This window comes from Apis dorsata, unplaced genomic scaffold (genome assembly GCF_000469605.1).
Source record: "Apis dorsata unplaced genomic scaffold, Apis dorsata 1.3 scaffold_577, whole genome shotgun sequence".
In the NCBI taxonomy this organism is placed as follows: domain Eukaryota; kingdom Metazoa; phylum Arthropoda; class Insecta; order Hymenoptera; family Apidae; genus Apis; species Apis dorsata.
The window spans coordinates 152,430-164,245 of record NW_006263787.1 but is presented as its reverse complement, the minus strand read 5'-3'; the positions used below and the strand labels follow the sequence as shown (position 1 = coordinate 164,245).

The 11,816-nt window shown below is 27.2% G+C and overlaps 2 protein-coding genes across 2 annotated transcripts; one reads left to right on the top strand and one right to left on the bottom strand.

The window, feature by feature from the left end:
* Nucleotides 1–38: 38 nt before the first annotated feature.
* Nucleotides 39–2,830, bottom strand: LOC102673217 (mitochondrial-processing peptidase subunit beta). The gene is made up of 6 exons (XM_006621040.2): nucleotides 2,688–2,830; nucleotides 1,733–1,951; nucleotides 1,272–1,657; nucleotides 826–1,189; nucleotides 499–753; nucleotides 39–430 (listed from the first exon to the last, which is right to left on the bottom strand). Exons 1-6 carry the CDS (start codon nucleotides 2,823–2,825, stop codon nucleotides 290–292), a joined length of 1,503 nt encoding a protein of 500 aa, XP_006621103.1. The 5' UTR covers nucleotides 2,826–2,830; the 3' UTR covers nucleotides 39–289.
* A 317-nt stretch (nucleotides 2,831–3,147) lies between these two features.
* LOC102673082 (nuclear pore complex protein Nup107) lies at nucleotides 3,148–7,484 on the top strand. The gene is made up of 8 exons (XM_006621039.2): nucleotides 3,148–3,275; nucleotides 3,343–3,872; nucleotides 3,955–4,451; nucleotides 4,548–4,755; nucleotides 4,831–5,684; nucleotides 5,763–6,080; nucleotides 6,159–6,413; nucleotides 6,661–7,484. The coding sequence occupies exons 2-8, from the start codon at nucleotides 3,350–3,352 to the stop codon at nucleotides 6,760–6,762; spliced, it is 2,757 nt and encodes a 918-aa protein (XP_006621102.1). The 5' UTR covers nucleotides 3,148–3,275; nucleotides 3,343–3,349; the 3' UTR covers nucleotides 6,763–7,484.
* Nucleotides 7,485–11,816: the final 4,332 nt, after the last annotated feature.

Sequence of the window (11,816 nt, the reverse complement as noted above, 5' to 3'; positions counted from 1 at the left end):
TTTTTTTTTTTTTTTTATAAATTACAAGTCAAAAAAAATGAATTCTTTGAAGATAAATTTATTGGTACATTTAAGCCAGATAATACATGAAAATGTATTTGAAAATGTACTATTTATTAGTTAAAATTAAAATAAGACTATAAAATATCAATGAAAAGCAAATAAAAAATTTTTTGTATAGATAATTATTAATTTATAATTATATTTTTATAGTCTCATTTTAATTAAAATTTTTTGCTAAAAACGATGTTATTTATAACTTGTTCTAAATTTATCGAAGAAAATATGTTTACACTCGTAATCTGTACATGCCGGCACGAATGAGATTATAATCAAGTAAATTTTCAATTGGTCCAACTGCTGCAATTACCGGACACTGATCATAAATATATTTCATACCAATATCATGAATATTTGAAGCATTTACGCTCTGCAAATAATTTAATTTATCAAAATAAAAATAATATTTAAAATATATAAAATTCAAATATTACTTACATCTATTCTAGCTTCAAGTTCATGAAGTGGTATGCGCCGATTATAACAAAGCATTTGACGTCCAATATCTTCGCAAATTGCAGTCGTTCCATCTAATTGAAGAAGCATATTTGTTTTAAGAATGTTTTTTGCGCGATCTACTTCTTTTTCGGTTACTGTCGTACATAATCTCATCCATTCACGTTGTACATTAAATACAAAATCCTGAATTTCCATAGGATCACATACAAAATATATACCCCAAAGACCTGTATCCTATAGAAAAAAAATTATGAATATATTCTATATATAATTATATAAATAATAATGTAATTTAATAGTAAGTACTTGATAACAAGTATTGAAACTTTGATAACTGTGACATAATCCATCACTTGCAGAAGCTTCAGCCAAATAACTTATATTGTTTACACCTCCTCCTTGACTACGATCCCATGCTCCCATAAGAGTATTTGCAACCATAAGAGGAATGTTATCTGGATCAGTCCAACCTGCACCTTCAACAGCAATGGCAACATGTGCAAGGGGAATAGTATCATCACGAACTCTTATTTCTGATCCTGTATAACGGCATGGTTCTAATATTGAAGGAATTTCATCATAAAATGGTCCTTTCATTTGGCCAAAATGTTTTTGAGCTAATTCTACTAATGCATTATGATTTACACCTCCTGCACCAGCTAAAATAAATCTATGAAAATAATATAATAATTTTTAGATATATAAATAAAATGAAATTATTTTATTAAATATATAATTGTTGAATCACACACCTAGGTGGACCATAATATGACCTAACATAGTTAAGAAGATCATTTCTTGTTATACTTTTAATATTTTTAGTAGGACCAAGAATTGTTCTTCCTAATGGTGTACCTTGATAAGCACTAGCATGTAAATGATCAAAAACAACTTCTTGAAGATTTGTTTCAACTTCCTGCATTTCTCTTAAAATAACACCACGTTCTCTTTCTATTTCATTTTCGCCAAGTTTTGAATTTTGAATGATGTCACTTAAAATTTCAACAGCTTTTGGAACATCTTCTGCTAAACATTTAGCATAAAATACTGTTTGTTCCCTACTTGTATATGCATTTAAATGAGCACCCATATTTTCAATTTCTAACTCTAAATCCGTTTGTGAACGTTTAGTAGTTCCCTGTTTACAATTATTATTAATTTTATTATTATTTTTAATAATTTACTTCAAATAAATTAAAAAAATATTACTTACTTTGAATGCCATATGCTCCATAAAATGGGCAACTCCATTGTTTTCATCAGTTTCAAAACGACTGCCAGCATCAATCCACAATCCAACTGTGGCTGTTGGTGCTCCACTATCTTCAGTAGCAACTCTCATACCACAATCTAAAGTTGTAACTTGAGTTGGTGGCTGATTCATTAATATTTCTTTTAATGATGCTGATGTAGATCTCCATTGCTTTTGTATCTAAATATAATTATATGTATCTTATATCTTTTGTATCTAAATATAATATAATAATAAAGAAAAAAGAACAAATTATATTTCTATATAAAAAATTAATTTAATTTTATGTATTGGTTTGTTTATAAATTTATAACTTTATTTTTAAATTTATTTTTTAAATTTTTATTTTTAAATTTAAAGATATAAAAAGATTTATATTAATTAATAAAAAAATAATAAAAAGATTATATTAATTAATAATTAATATTATTAATTTTTATTAAACAATTTTATAGCAAGAAATAGTAATTGAAAGATTGAATAAATATGAGTTTGATAATATTTTTAATTATTAAAATATAAAATTATTTATTAATATAAAATTAATAATAATGTAATTATTTTGATAATGTATAAAAATATATTCGAATTTTTAATTTTCTATGTTTATCATATTATTGTGCAGAATGACATATATTTATATATATATATATTAAGGTTATGATAGCTTAATACAAAAAATTCTATATAAAATTCTATTCATTGTATTTTATTTGTTATTCGTTAATACTGATTCATTTCGTTTCTTTTGTTTTTACAAACTTTCAAAAGATTCATTCTTATTACGTAAGGAGAAAATGGAATCAATCATTTTTTATCTCGAAAAAATTATATTGATTTGAATGTAGACTTTAAAAATAATTTTTCTAATACAATATAATAATTTTATTATTTTATAAATTCTTGATTTTATTACCTTTACAAGGCTATTTTTGTTGGAATAAGCCCGCAATGCAGAGCTAACTTTAAGCAGACAAGTCGCCATTTCTACAAGTCTTTGCAACTGCGCATACGATTGGTACGATCTTGTCATAAGAAAAGTAATATAGTTCATTAATGCTTCAAAATAATTTTGACATATTTTCTTTATTATAGTGTAAATAAATATATTGATAAATAATATATAAAAATTTATCTAATATTAGTTTAATTATATAAAATTATTTTATATATATTGTAAAATTAATAAAAAATTGATTCTTTTAAAATAATATATAATATAAATTTTTATCTTATATTATTTTATAAAATTTTTTTAATAGAATAATTTTTTTAAACATATTAAGTATTGAAAAAAAATTTAATCATATCACATATTAAATATTAAATATCATTAAAATATATTATAAAATATAAATATTATAGAATGCATTTCTTATTCTGTTACTGAATTTTGTATCATATTTATAGGGAAATTTATTATATTGAAAAAATTCCCTATTTTGTTGTTGTTGCATCTGTAAAATTCGAAAACCGGTACAATTGTCAAGTATATTTCTCATTTGTAAATATTCTTATTTTCAATAAAATAAGTAATTTTAATTAAATATTGATAGGCCTTTGAATTTTAGTTAAAAAATGGATAGTATAAATGATACCACTGAAAATTTAGAACGATCTATTCAAATGTTTAATCAAGAAAATGCTCAACGAAAGTCATTTTTGAGGTTAAGTGGAAAAAATATAACTCCAAAAAGATTATCATTGCAAAGTACCAATCATTTACAAAAAGACCAGGATGATTCTTATCAATTTAACGATATTAATAGCCCTAAAATGTTAGGCAAATTCTATTCTCATTCAAGATTAATTAAGGGCCATGATCTTTTGGATATTGACAATTCATTAACACTTACTCCTCATGAAGTTCGAGATATAATGGCTGCTTCAGAAAAAGGTGAACTTACCTTGAGAGAAATGATGGAAGATAGTAGTGCAACTGGTATAATTTTAAAATCAAAGAAACCTTTAAGAGATGTTATGTCTAAACTTTATTATGATTTCTTACACAGTGTACAGATAAATTTTTCAGAAACACAAGTATTTGATACTATTGCAGATTTTATACAGAATTGTACAGATACATTAGATATAATGAGAGGTATATAGAAAATTATGATTTATTTATTAATCTTATATTTTTATATTATATTTTTTATATAATAAAAATTTTCATCATTTAGGAATGCAGTCTAAAGTAGAAACTAATGTATCAGATGAGGAAATTTCTTTAGAGAATGAAAGGAATACATGGAGGCTTATTTATTGTTTATATCAAAATAGAATAAATAGTCTCAATTTTCCTACTCCAATGGAAGATGATTTAGAAGAAAGTAATACGTACATATCAGAAAAAGTTGTAATAGATAATTTATTTAAAACTGAAAGTTACATTAGAGAATATCAGTTAATAATTGACTGGTTGGAAAAGAATGCATTGGATCAAGCAGAAAAACATCCAATTACTGAACATTTCACAGATAAAACACTTCCATGGGAAAATACTGTAAGACAGTTATTAACATATGAGAGTAAAGATCAAATTCCTTTTCGTTCGACTAGGCCATTGTTATCATCTCTAGATCCAGATGCTCCAATAAGAGAATCTGCAGAAGGAAAATCTTTACATGATTTAGATAAAGAAGATGATAAAAGACTTGAAAAAAGAATGTTTATAGAAGTATGAACTTTTTTTTAGTAAAAAATCAAATAAAAATGATTATATAAATAATAAGATTAAAAAAACATAATATGAATAATATATTTTATTCAATAGGTTCGTTGCGGTCGTCTTCAAAAAGCACAGGCATTAGCTGAACATTGTGGACAGCCTTGGAAAGCTGCATGTTTATTAGGATGGATACCTCATCATGATCCTAATTATCAAAATCCATTAATTGATACTAAATTGCCCATTGAAGGAAATCCTAATAGAAGCTTATGGAAATTATGTGCTTGGGAACTTTCACAAGATAAACGCGTAGGTAATAATTTTCTTATTGTATTCATTATTAAAAATAATTTATGAAAATATTTATATTTAAATTTTGTTCATTTAGGTGAATATTATCGTACTATTTATGCAAGTCTTTGTGGAAATCTTCAGCAAATGTTACAAATAGCGACTTCTTGGCAAGATGCACTATGGGCTTATATGAAAACATTATTAGATATTAAAGTAGAAAGGGAAGTAAGAGATCTAGTAATAAAAAGTTTTACAAACATGCCTGATGATTATTGGAAGAATGAGATTTCATTGAAAGATGTTTTTAAAGAACTTCATGCATCAAAAGATCCCAAAATTCGAATGGAATCAAATAAGCCTGATCATTTAATACAAAAATATTTGATATTAGATCAAATACCAAAATTGATGGAAGAAATAGATAATATGATAAATACGGGTACTTGTGATCCTCATTTTTTAAGATTCTTAGCACATTTGATATGTTTCTTTCGTCAGATTGGAAAAAATGCAAAAGATAAAATTGGAGATAAAGTTTTATTGGCATATGTTCATATATTAATCGAAATGGATGATCCAATTCTAATTGCTTTTTACACAGCTATGTTGCCACGAGAATTACAAGTTACCAATTATGCTAGTTATTTAGAAAATATTAAAGATCACGAACAGCGTAGAAAATGTTTAACTGCAGCGGAAGATGCTAATTTAAATGTAGAAGCAATTACAAAATTAGTAGTAGAAAGTATTCGTTCCAAAAACATTGATATTGATCCCATAGATTTGAAAGGCACTTTAACCGATACAGATATAGATAAAATTAACGCATTGGATTGGTTAATATTTTATCCAAGTCAACGAGAAGAAGCATTGTGGCAAACTAATGCTCTTATAAGATATTTTTTAGCAAATGAAAAAATTGATGCTGCTAGAAAAGCTTTTAATAAAGTATAAAATTAAATTATTCGTTATTTTTTATGTTATTTTTTTACATTAAAAATTTATGATCGTTATTTAATTTTGCAGATTCCAGTGGATTCTATTGAAGCTATTATGGCTGAATATCCAACAATGGAAGGCACATTAACAAATCTCACAATGACAAGTAATCTTTCGAAGAAAGCTTCTTCAACGATTCGGGAATATGTTTGTTACAAAACTTATCTTGATGCCCAAGAAGGTTTTGCAGAATGGTTCTCTCATTATCATCATGGAAAACCTGCACCATTAGAAGAATTGCCACCATATGCCACGTTTACTGAGAAAGTTGCATACGAACACAAAAAAGCACAATATAATGTGGAAATGGAAAGATGGACATCTACGATGCAACATCATACAAAGGCAAAATAAAATTTGATACAATATTAATATAAAATAAAAATTATTAAACAAAATTATTAATTTTATTTAATTTTATAGGCAGTTAAACAATTACTATTCAATGTATTATTATTTCCGGATGGTGGTTGGTTAGTTGATTCAAATAATAATAATAATGATGAACCATGTACACCAGAAGAAATATCTCGTGATCATCAAATGGAAAAATTACGTGAACTTTGTATTCCAAAAATTACACTTCTTTTACATTCTGTAATGTCTGAAATGAATGAACATGCTGAATGTATTCAATTAGCAGATATTCTTGCTTCTGAACAATATCAACTTTATAAGGTACATGTTTATAACGTATTAATATATTCATGAGATATTATTATCAAAACATTAACGCAAATTTAAATTGTTTATAATTTAATAAATAATATTCTATTGATATTTTTATATATAACTTTTGTATTTGTTTTAATCTCTAAAATCTATTTTGTAATAATATTTCTAACAAGTATATATTCTATGTATTAAAGTTTTTTTTTTAAATAAAAAAAAAAATTACAATTCACATTTTAATATTTTATTTTAGGTATTCCAAAAAGGAAGATTACGTGAAGTATTCAAGAAAATCTGTGAATCTTCTCTTGTTTTAATGGACCAAAAAAAAGATCCTTGGGGATATCCAAAATGAAATATTTAATAAAATTAGATGAAAAAGATAATGTATATATATATATATATATATCTTTAACTGCGCATATGTGATGTTATGTATTACAATATCGAATATCGAAAAAATTTATAAAAATCTTTAACTTTTTTTATAAAACCAGTTTATTGTCAACCACAAGAAGTGAATATAAAATTTGATACAATGTTCAATAATTCATAATCATAATATATTATATACTTCATGATTACTTAGATGCTTCTTTTACTCAATTGTTAATAAATGTAGCGCTGTCAAAGCTGTAGATTTAACGCGTGAAATATTGCGGAGAAACTCAAGGACAATGAAGGACAAACATTATCCTGAGATATTTTCATTGGAATAATAATCATTATAATTTTACGATGTTTCTCTATAGTTTAGCCACTTCCAAATCTCATATATATCGCCGGTATCTTTCGGACATGGATCTGTGTACAATAGATAAATACATACAAACATTTATTTGTAAATGGAAATTTAAAGAATCTTCGCATCGAACGAAAAAAGAAGAACCACGGTACAGAACGATGGTATTTGTGATGTATGGCATACATTGAAATTTCTAAATCTATGTTCAATGAGTGTTATTTTTTGCCGGCAATAGCAGTCTTTTCATAACATTTTTTATTGAGAGCGTTCGCCTCTCTATGTGGCTTGATGCATATATTTGTTTTTTTTTTTTCCTCTTTGTTTTTATAAAATAAGAAAAAGAAAATAAAAAAGGATTGACATTATAATTGAACCTTCACCTATTCATGTATTATACTATATAGACTATATATCAAGAAAATTAACATTGCACAGAAATGATTCCATATCAAAAATGAATAATCAAATTCATAATATAATGGTATGATTCAATTAGAGGATTAATTAATTGCGATTATTCGAAGCGATTCTGTAATTAATCATAAATGAATTAAAACTAAGAGGATATATCACGGAATAATTGACCAAAATAGATCTTTACTCGATGTTCATCCGAATTACTTTCGCTTAGAGTTCTTAGTTGAACTAGAACATAGAATTTTAAAATATGAATTATTGGATAGCCATTGAAAAAATTTACTATATTTAAATTCAATCGTTATTTGAATAAAATCTAAGAACCCTAGAAGTATAGATCTGATAATATAACGTTTCACAAATCTTTGAACTTATTTCAAAAAGCTACAATCCACTTACGAAATTAATCGATTAAGGTATTGTAACGTATCAATAATTTAATTACGCAAAGTATGATTTATAGCACCACAATCAAGGAAAGAAAATTTTTTTGCAATTTCGAAAAAGAAATAATTTAAAACGATACGATATAAAGAATAGTATTGTAGCTTCGTGAAACAAGTATTCTGAGCATTTATATTCTTATAATACCTATTTCTCTATCGATACATAAATTTTGTAGTGCAGTATAAATTTCATCATAAAATTTTTGTTCAAAAATAGATAAAAAGAAGAGGAAAAGAAAGGATGACATGTGCAACATTATACACATACATGGCTTAAAATGCACTATACTGCATCGACATCGAAATTCAAATTCGTATACAACTTTGTATGCAGTTAGTAAGTTTATACTCTGGACCAGAGCGATTTATTTTCGCATTCAAGATGATCATAAACATTAGACACGTGCGTATTTTAAAGATTGATAAATGGAATCAATGATTATGTAAGTAGCATTTTAACTTTAGTTAAAATTAGGCTGCTATATTTAGCCTAATATTTAAATTATTTTAATACTTTCATTTTCTTTTTCTTCCTTTTTTTTTTTTTTTTTTTTCTTTTTTTTTTTAGTAACACAAGACACGATGAAATTATTAAAAAATTTGATTTGTTATGAAACCCATTTTCGCACGTGTTTCGTAAAAACACGAAGGATCTTGATAATTGAATCGACTTTACAGTAATACGAGTACACGATTAATAGAGTTACTTTGTTGATTAGTCTAATCTAACACGTAAACGTTGAAAAAAACGGTTGACAATTGTTTTATCATTTTCGATAATGCTACATTATTTTTTTATTTTTTTGTTTACGCGAGAGCTTGATAAATTTGCCGAAAGATTTGGCATACTTTCCAGAATTAGGCTCGTTTTCGTTTTTTCCCTTTCTCGACATATTTCTTCAGATAGAATACAACTTGATAAATTTTACTTCTTTTTTTTTTTTTTTTTTTTTCGTTTCTTCATTTAAAGTTTCACTAAGTTATTTTCTACAAGACATTCTAATTACTAATGGGTGCGTATCAGCATGTTTGAAAACGACTTATCTACGGATATTTGGATATGGATTTCATGAATTTTTTCCCTTCAACTCTTCGCACTCGTTTCCGATCATTAACAGGTTATTCTACTACTTTCGATCAAATCCAAACACGATTCTTGGAGACATTCTCTCTTAACGATAAAATATTACAACACTCGCCCAACGATGCTCTCGTCGTTCAAAAATAGATCCTTAAAATTTGTTAAACACAACTCAGGACGGTCTATCATAATAAATCAATTCTTATCATAACACTTTGTACGTTCTTTATATTGCACTCGCGAATAAAATCCTTTTCAAACTTCTGTCTTCTTAAATTCGATATTCATACAAGTGTTTTCTTGTTTCTTCTTTACACGTAAGTAGATATGTAAATCACGTGTACGTGCGACTTCAGAGGAAGAATATTAGAATACTCAGAGAGTGCAAAGAGTCGAAGCACTGATATACCGTTTCTCCCTTTTTTTCTCTCGCTCTCTACGTTGTTTTTTAAGTGTGAAAATATATTCTACGACAAGGATAAGATTCAGAAAGATATCCAATTTTTAAAAATCTCTATAGATATATCATTGAAACAAAAAAGATCATCGTCGTTACATACATATTGACAGTGTTATACATCCGTTTGATTAATCGACATCATTAAAATCGCTAGTTCGAATGTTGTTGTTCCTTATTTATCTCTATCTGATTTATCGCCGCTTATACGATCAATTTCCTTATTTTTCTTTTATCATTTTCCCTTTTAACCTTTTTTTAAGGTTAACCTTTCGAGATATTCCTAGAACACGGCATTTTGGACAAATCAGAGACACAAACGCCGATCTCGAGGATATTAATTTAAAGTTAATTAAGTTAATTTCTATCTAATTTTTTTATATTTAAATTCAAGAGAAAATTCGAATAAATCATTAATCGAAACATTTCTTTCTTTTTTTTTTTTTTTCAAAAACCTTCCGAATCTTACATTAGGGATATGTTTGTAGGGATATGTGAACAAGTATCGTACAAGAAAAAACAGGTATAACAAATGTAAAAGTTTGTGGAAATTATCAGCAAGGAAAGGATCATACAGGGAGGAACGTTCTTACGAATACTTAGACAATTCGTTCAAATTGAGCGCTAATAAGATAGAATCACATTCTATCGATCTCTCTTTCCCCTTCGCTTAAATTCCTTCGAATTAATCGATCCTTGGATCCATCGACTTCCAAGAGAGGATCGACGCGTATGGAAGAAAAGTTACACGAGTTTAAAATCTTATTTTGACTACGATACGAGAGACACAAAAATTTGAAAGTGTTTAGTTACAAGTTAATCGCTAAACGATTTAAAATTCACGGGGTTTCGGGATGTCATACATCGAAATTTGGCCATCGTTTCGATCTGATCGATGGCCGATCGATAATACGATCGTTTCTCGATCTTCGTACAAATATTTATCTTCCTTTTTTTTTTGTCGTTATTTTTAAATTACACGTCGATACAGCGAAAAAGAAAGTTTTTTTTACTTAACCTCTAACCTATCGTTTGCTCCTTAATCGCTAACAACTTGAGGGATATCGCCGGGCTGCTCCGTGAATATTCTACAAGGAAGTGAAAACGAGAGACAAAGAGAGAGAAAGAGATACATACGTAAAAGTGTACATGTATACGAAAGAGACGGACAGAGGGAAAAAGAGAGGAGAGGAGAGATGAGAGATTATTAAAAAGAGAAGATCTTTACATTCCTATCTAAAACTTTCGTTTCGTTCTGTACACTCATTTGTATATATATATATATATATTTATATATTTATATATAACTAATAGCTTAATGTAGGCGGAACTGTACGCCATTTAATTTTTTCTTTGTACACTTACACCTCGAATAATTGATCCGTACAGATACATGTTTGTCTCCTAACAAATAACACTTGCTGTCCTGCGTTTCCTTATTGCAACCATTGTCAAATAGCCGCGTTATCGATCTAATCAACTAACACGAACGATCGTATTATCTAAAACGATCGTGGTTTATTGTCCAAATCGTTTCAAAATTAAGAATGGTAAAGCGTATCCATAAATATTGTCAAAGGTTTAAAGACTTTATTAAGATCTCGAAACATTCTGAAGATATCGAAATCCAAAATATATTTATTCTCCTTTTTCTTTCTTTGTTCTAAGAAGAATCTTTTGTGAAGAATTAAATTTTTAATAAATCTCGATTCTCGAAATTCTTCCACAATAAACAATTGATCACTTGTTCGACTTAAACTATTATTTTTAATTAATTAAACTAAATCTAAACCTGAATTCAATGATTATTATTTAACTGAGTTTCGAATCAAGAAAATAAAATAAGAAAAAGTTTCGAGATTTCGTAGTGTCTCTTGGTTTAAATTATTATTTGGATACGTTTCACCATCACCATCTCATAAAATATAGAACTCTTTAATCTCGATCAATCCTATTTTATTGTCGAAGTAACTTTTTTATTGTCAAATAGATAATCGACCCTTATCAAGATACATCATTATTGTCTCGAGTGAAAGGTTCAAACGCGGGACAGCAAGTTTCGATGAGTCGGATTTTTTTTATTTTTTCGAAATGCTACTTTCCTCCCCGATTCGCGTGAAAACCGCTCGGAGCAGCCCTCTCGAATTTTTGATTCGGTATCATCATATTATTGTCTTCCACAGAAGTAGGAGTTTTATATCCGCTTACATTGTTACAATCCGCCTCGCTCTCTCGCTTAGAGAAGAAAAGAATGCAACACAGA

Coding starts and splice junctions, on each gene's coding strand:
- LOC102673217 (XM_006621040.2), bottom strand. CDS start 2,825: ATGAACTATATTACTTTTCTTATGACAAGATCGTACCAATCGTATGCG. Junction 1,658..1,732: donor TGGAGCATATGGCATTCAAA/GTAAGTAATATT, acceptor AATTGTAAACAG/GGAACTACTAAACGTTCACA. Junction 1,190..1,271: donor TCATATTATGGTCCACCTAG/GTGTGTGATTCA, acceptor TTATTTTCATAG/ATTTATTTTAGCTGGTGCAG.
- LOC102673082 (XM_006621039.2), top strand. CDS start 3,350: ATGGATAGTATAAATGATACCACTGAAAATTTAGAACGATCTATTCAA. Junction 4,452..4,547: donor AAAAAAGAATGTTTATAGAA/GTATGAACTTTT, acceptor TTTATTCAATAG/GTTCGTTGCGGTCGTCTTCA. Junction 4,756..4,830: donor TTCACAAGATAAACGCGTAG/GTAATAATTTTC, acceptor TTGTTCATTTAG/GTGAATATTATCGTACTATT.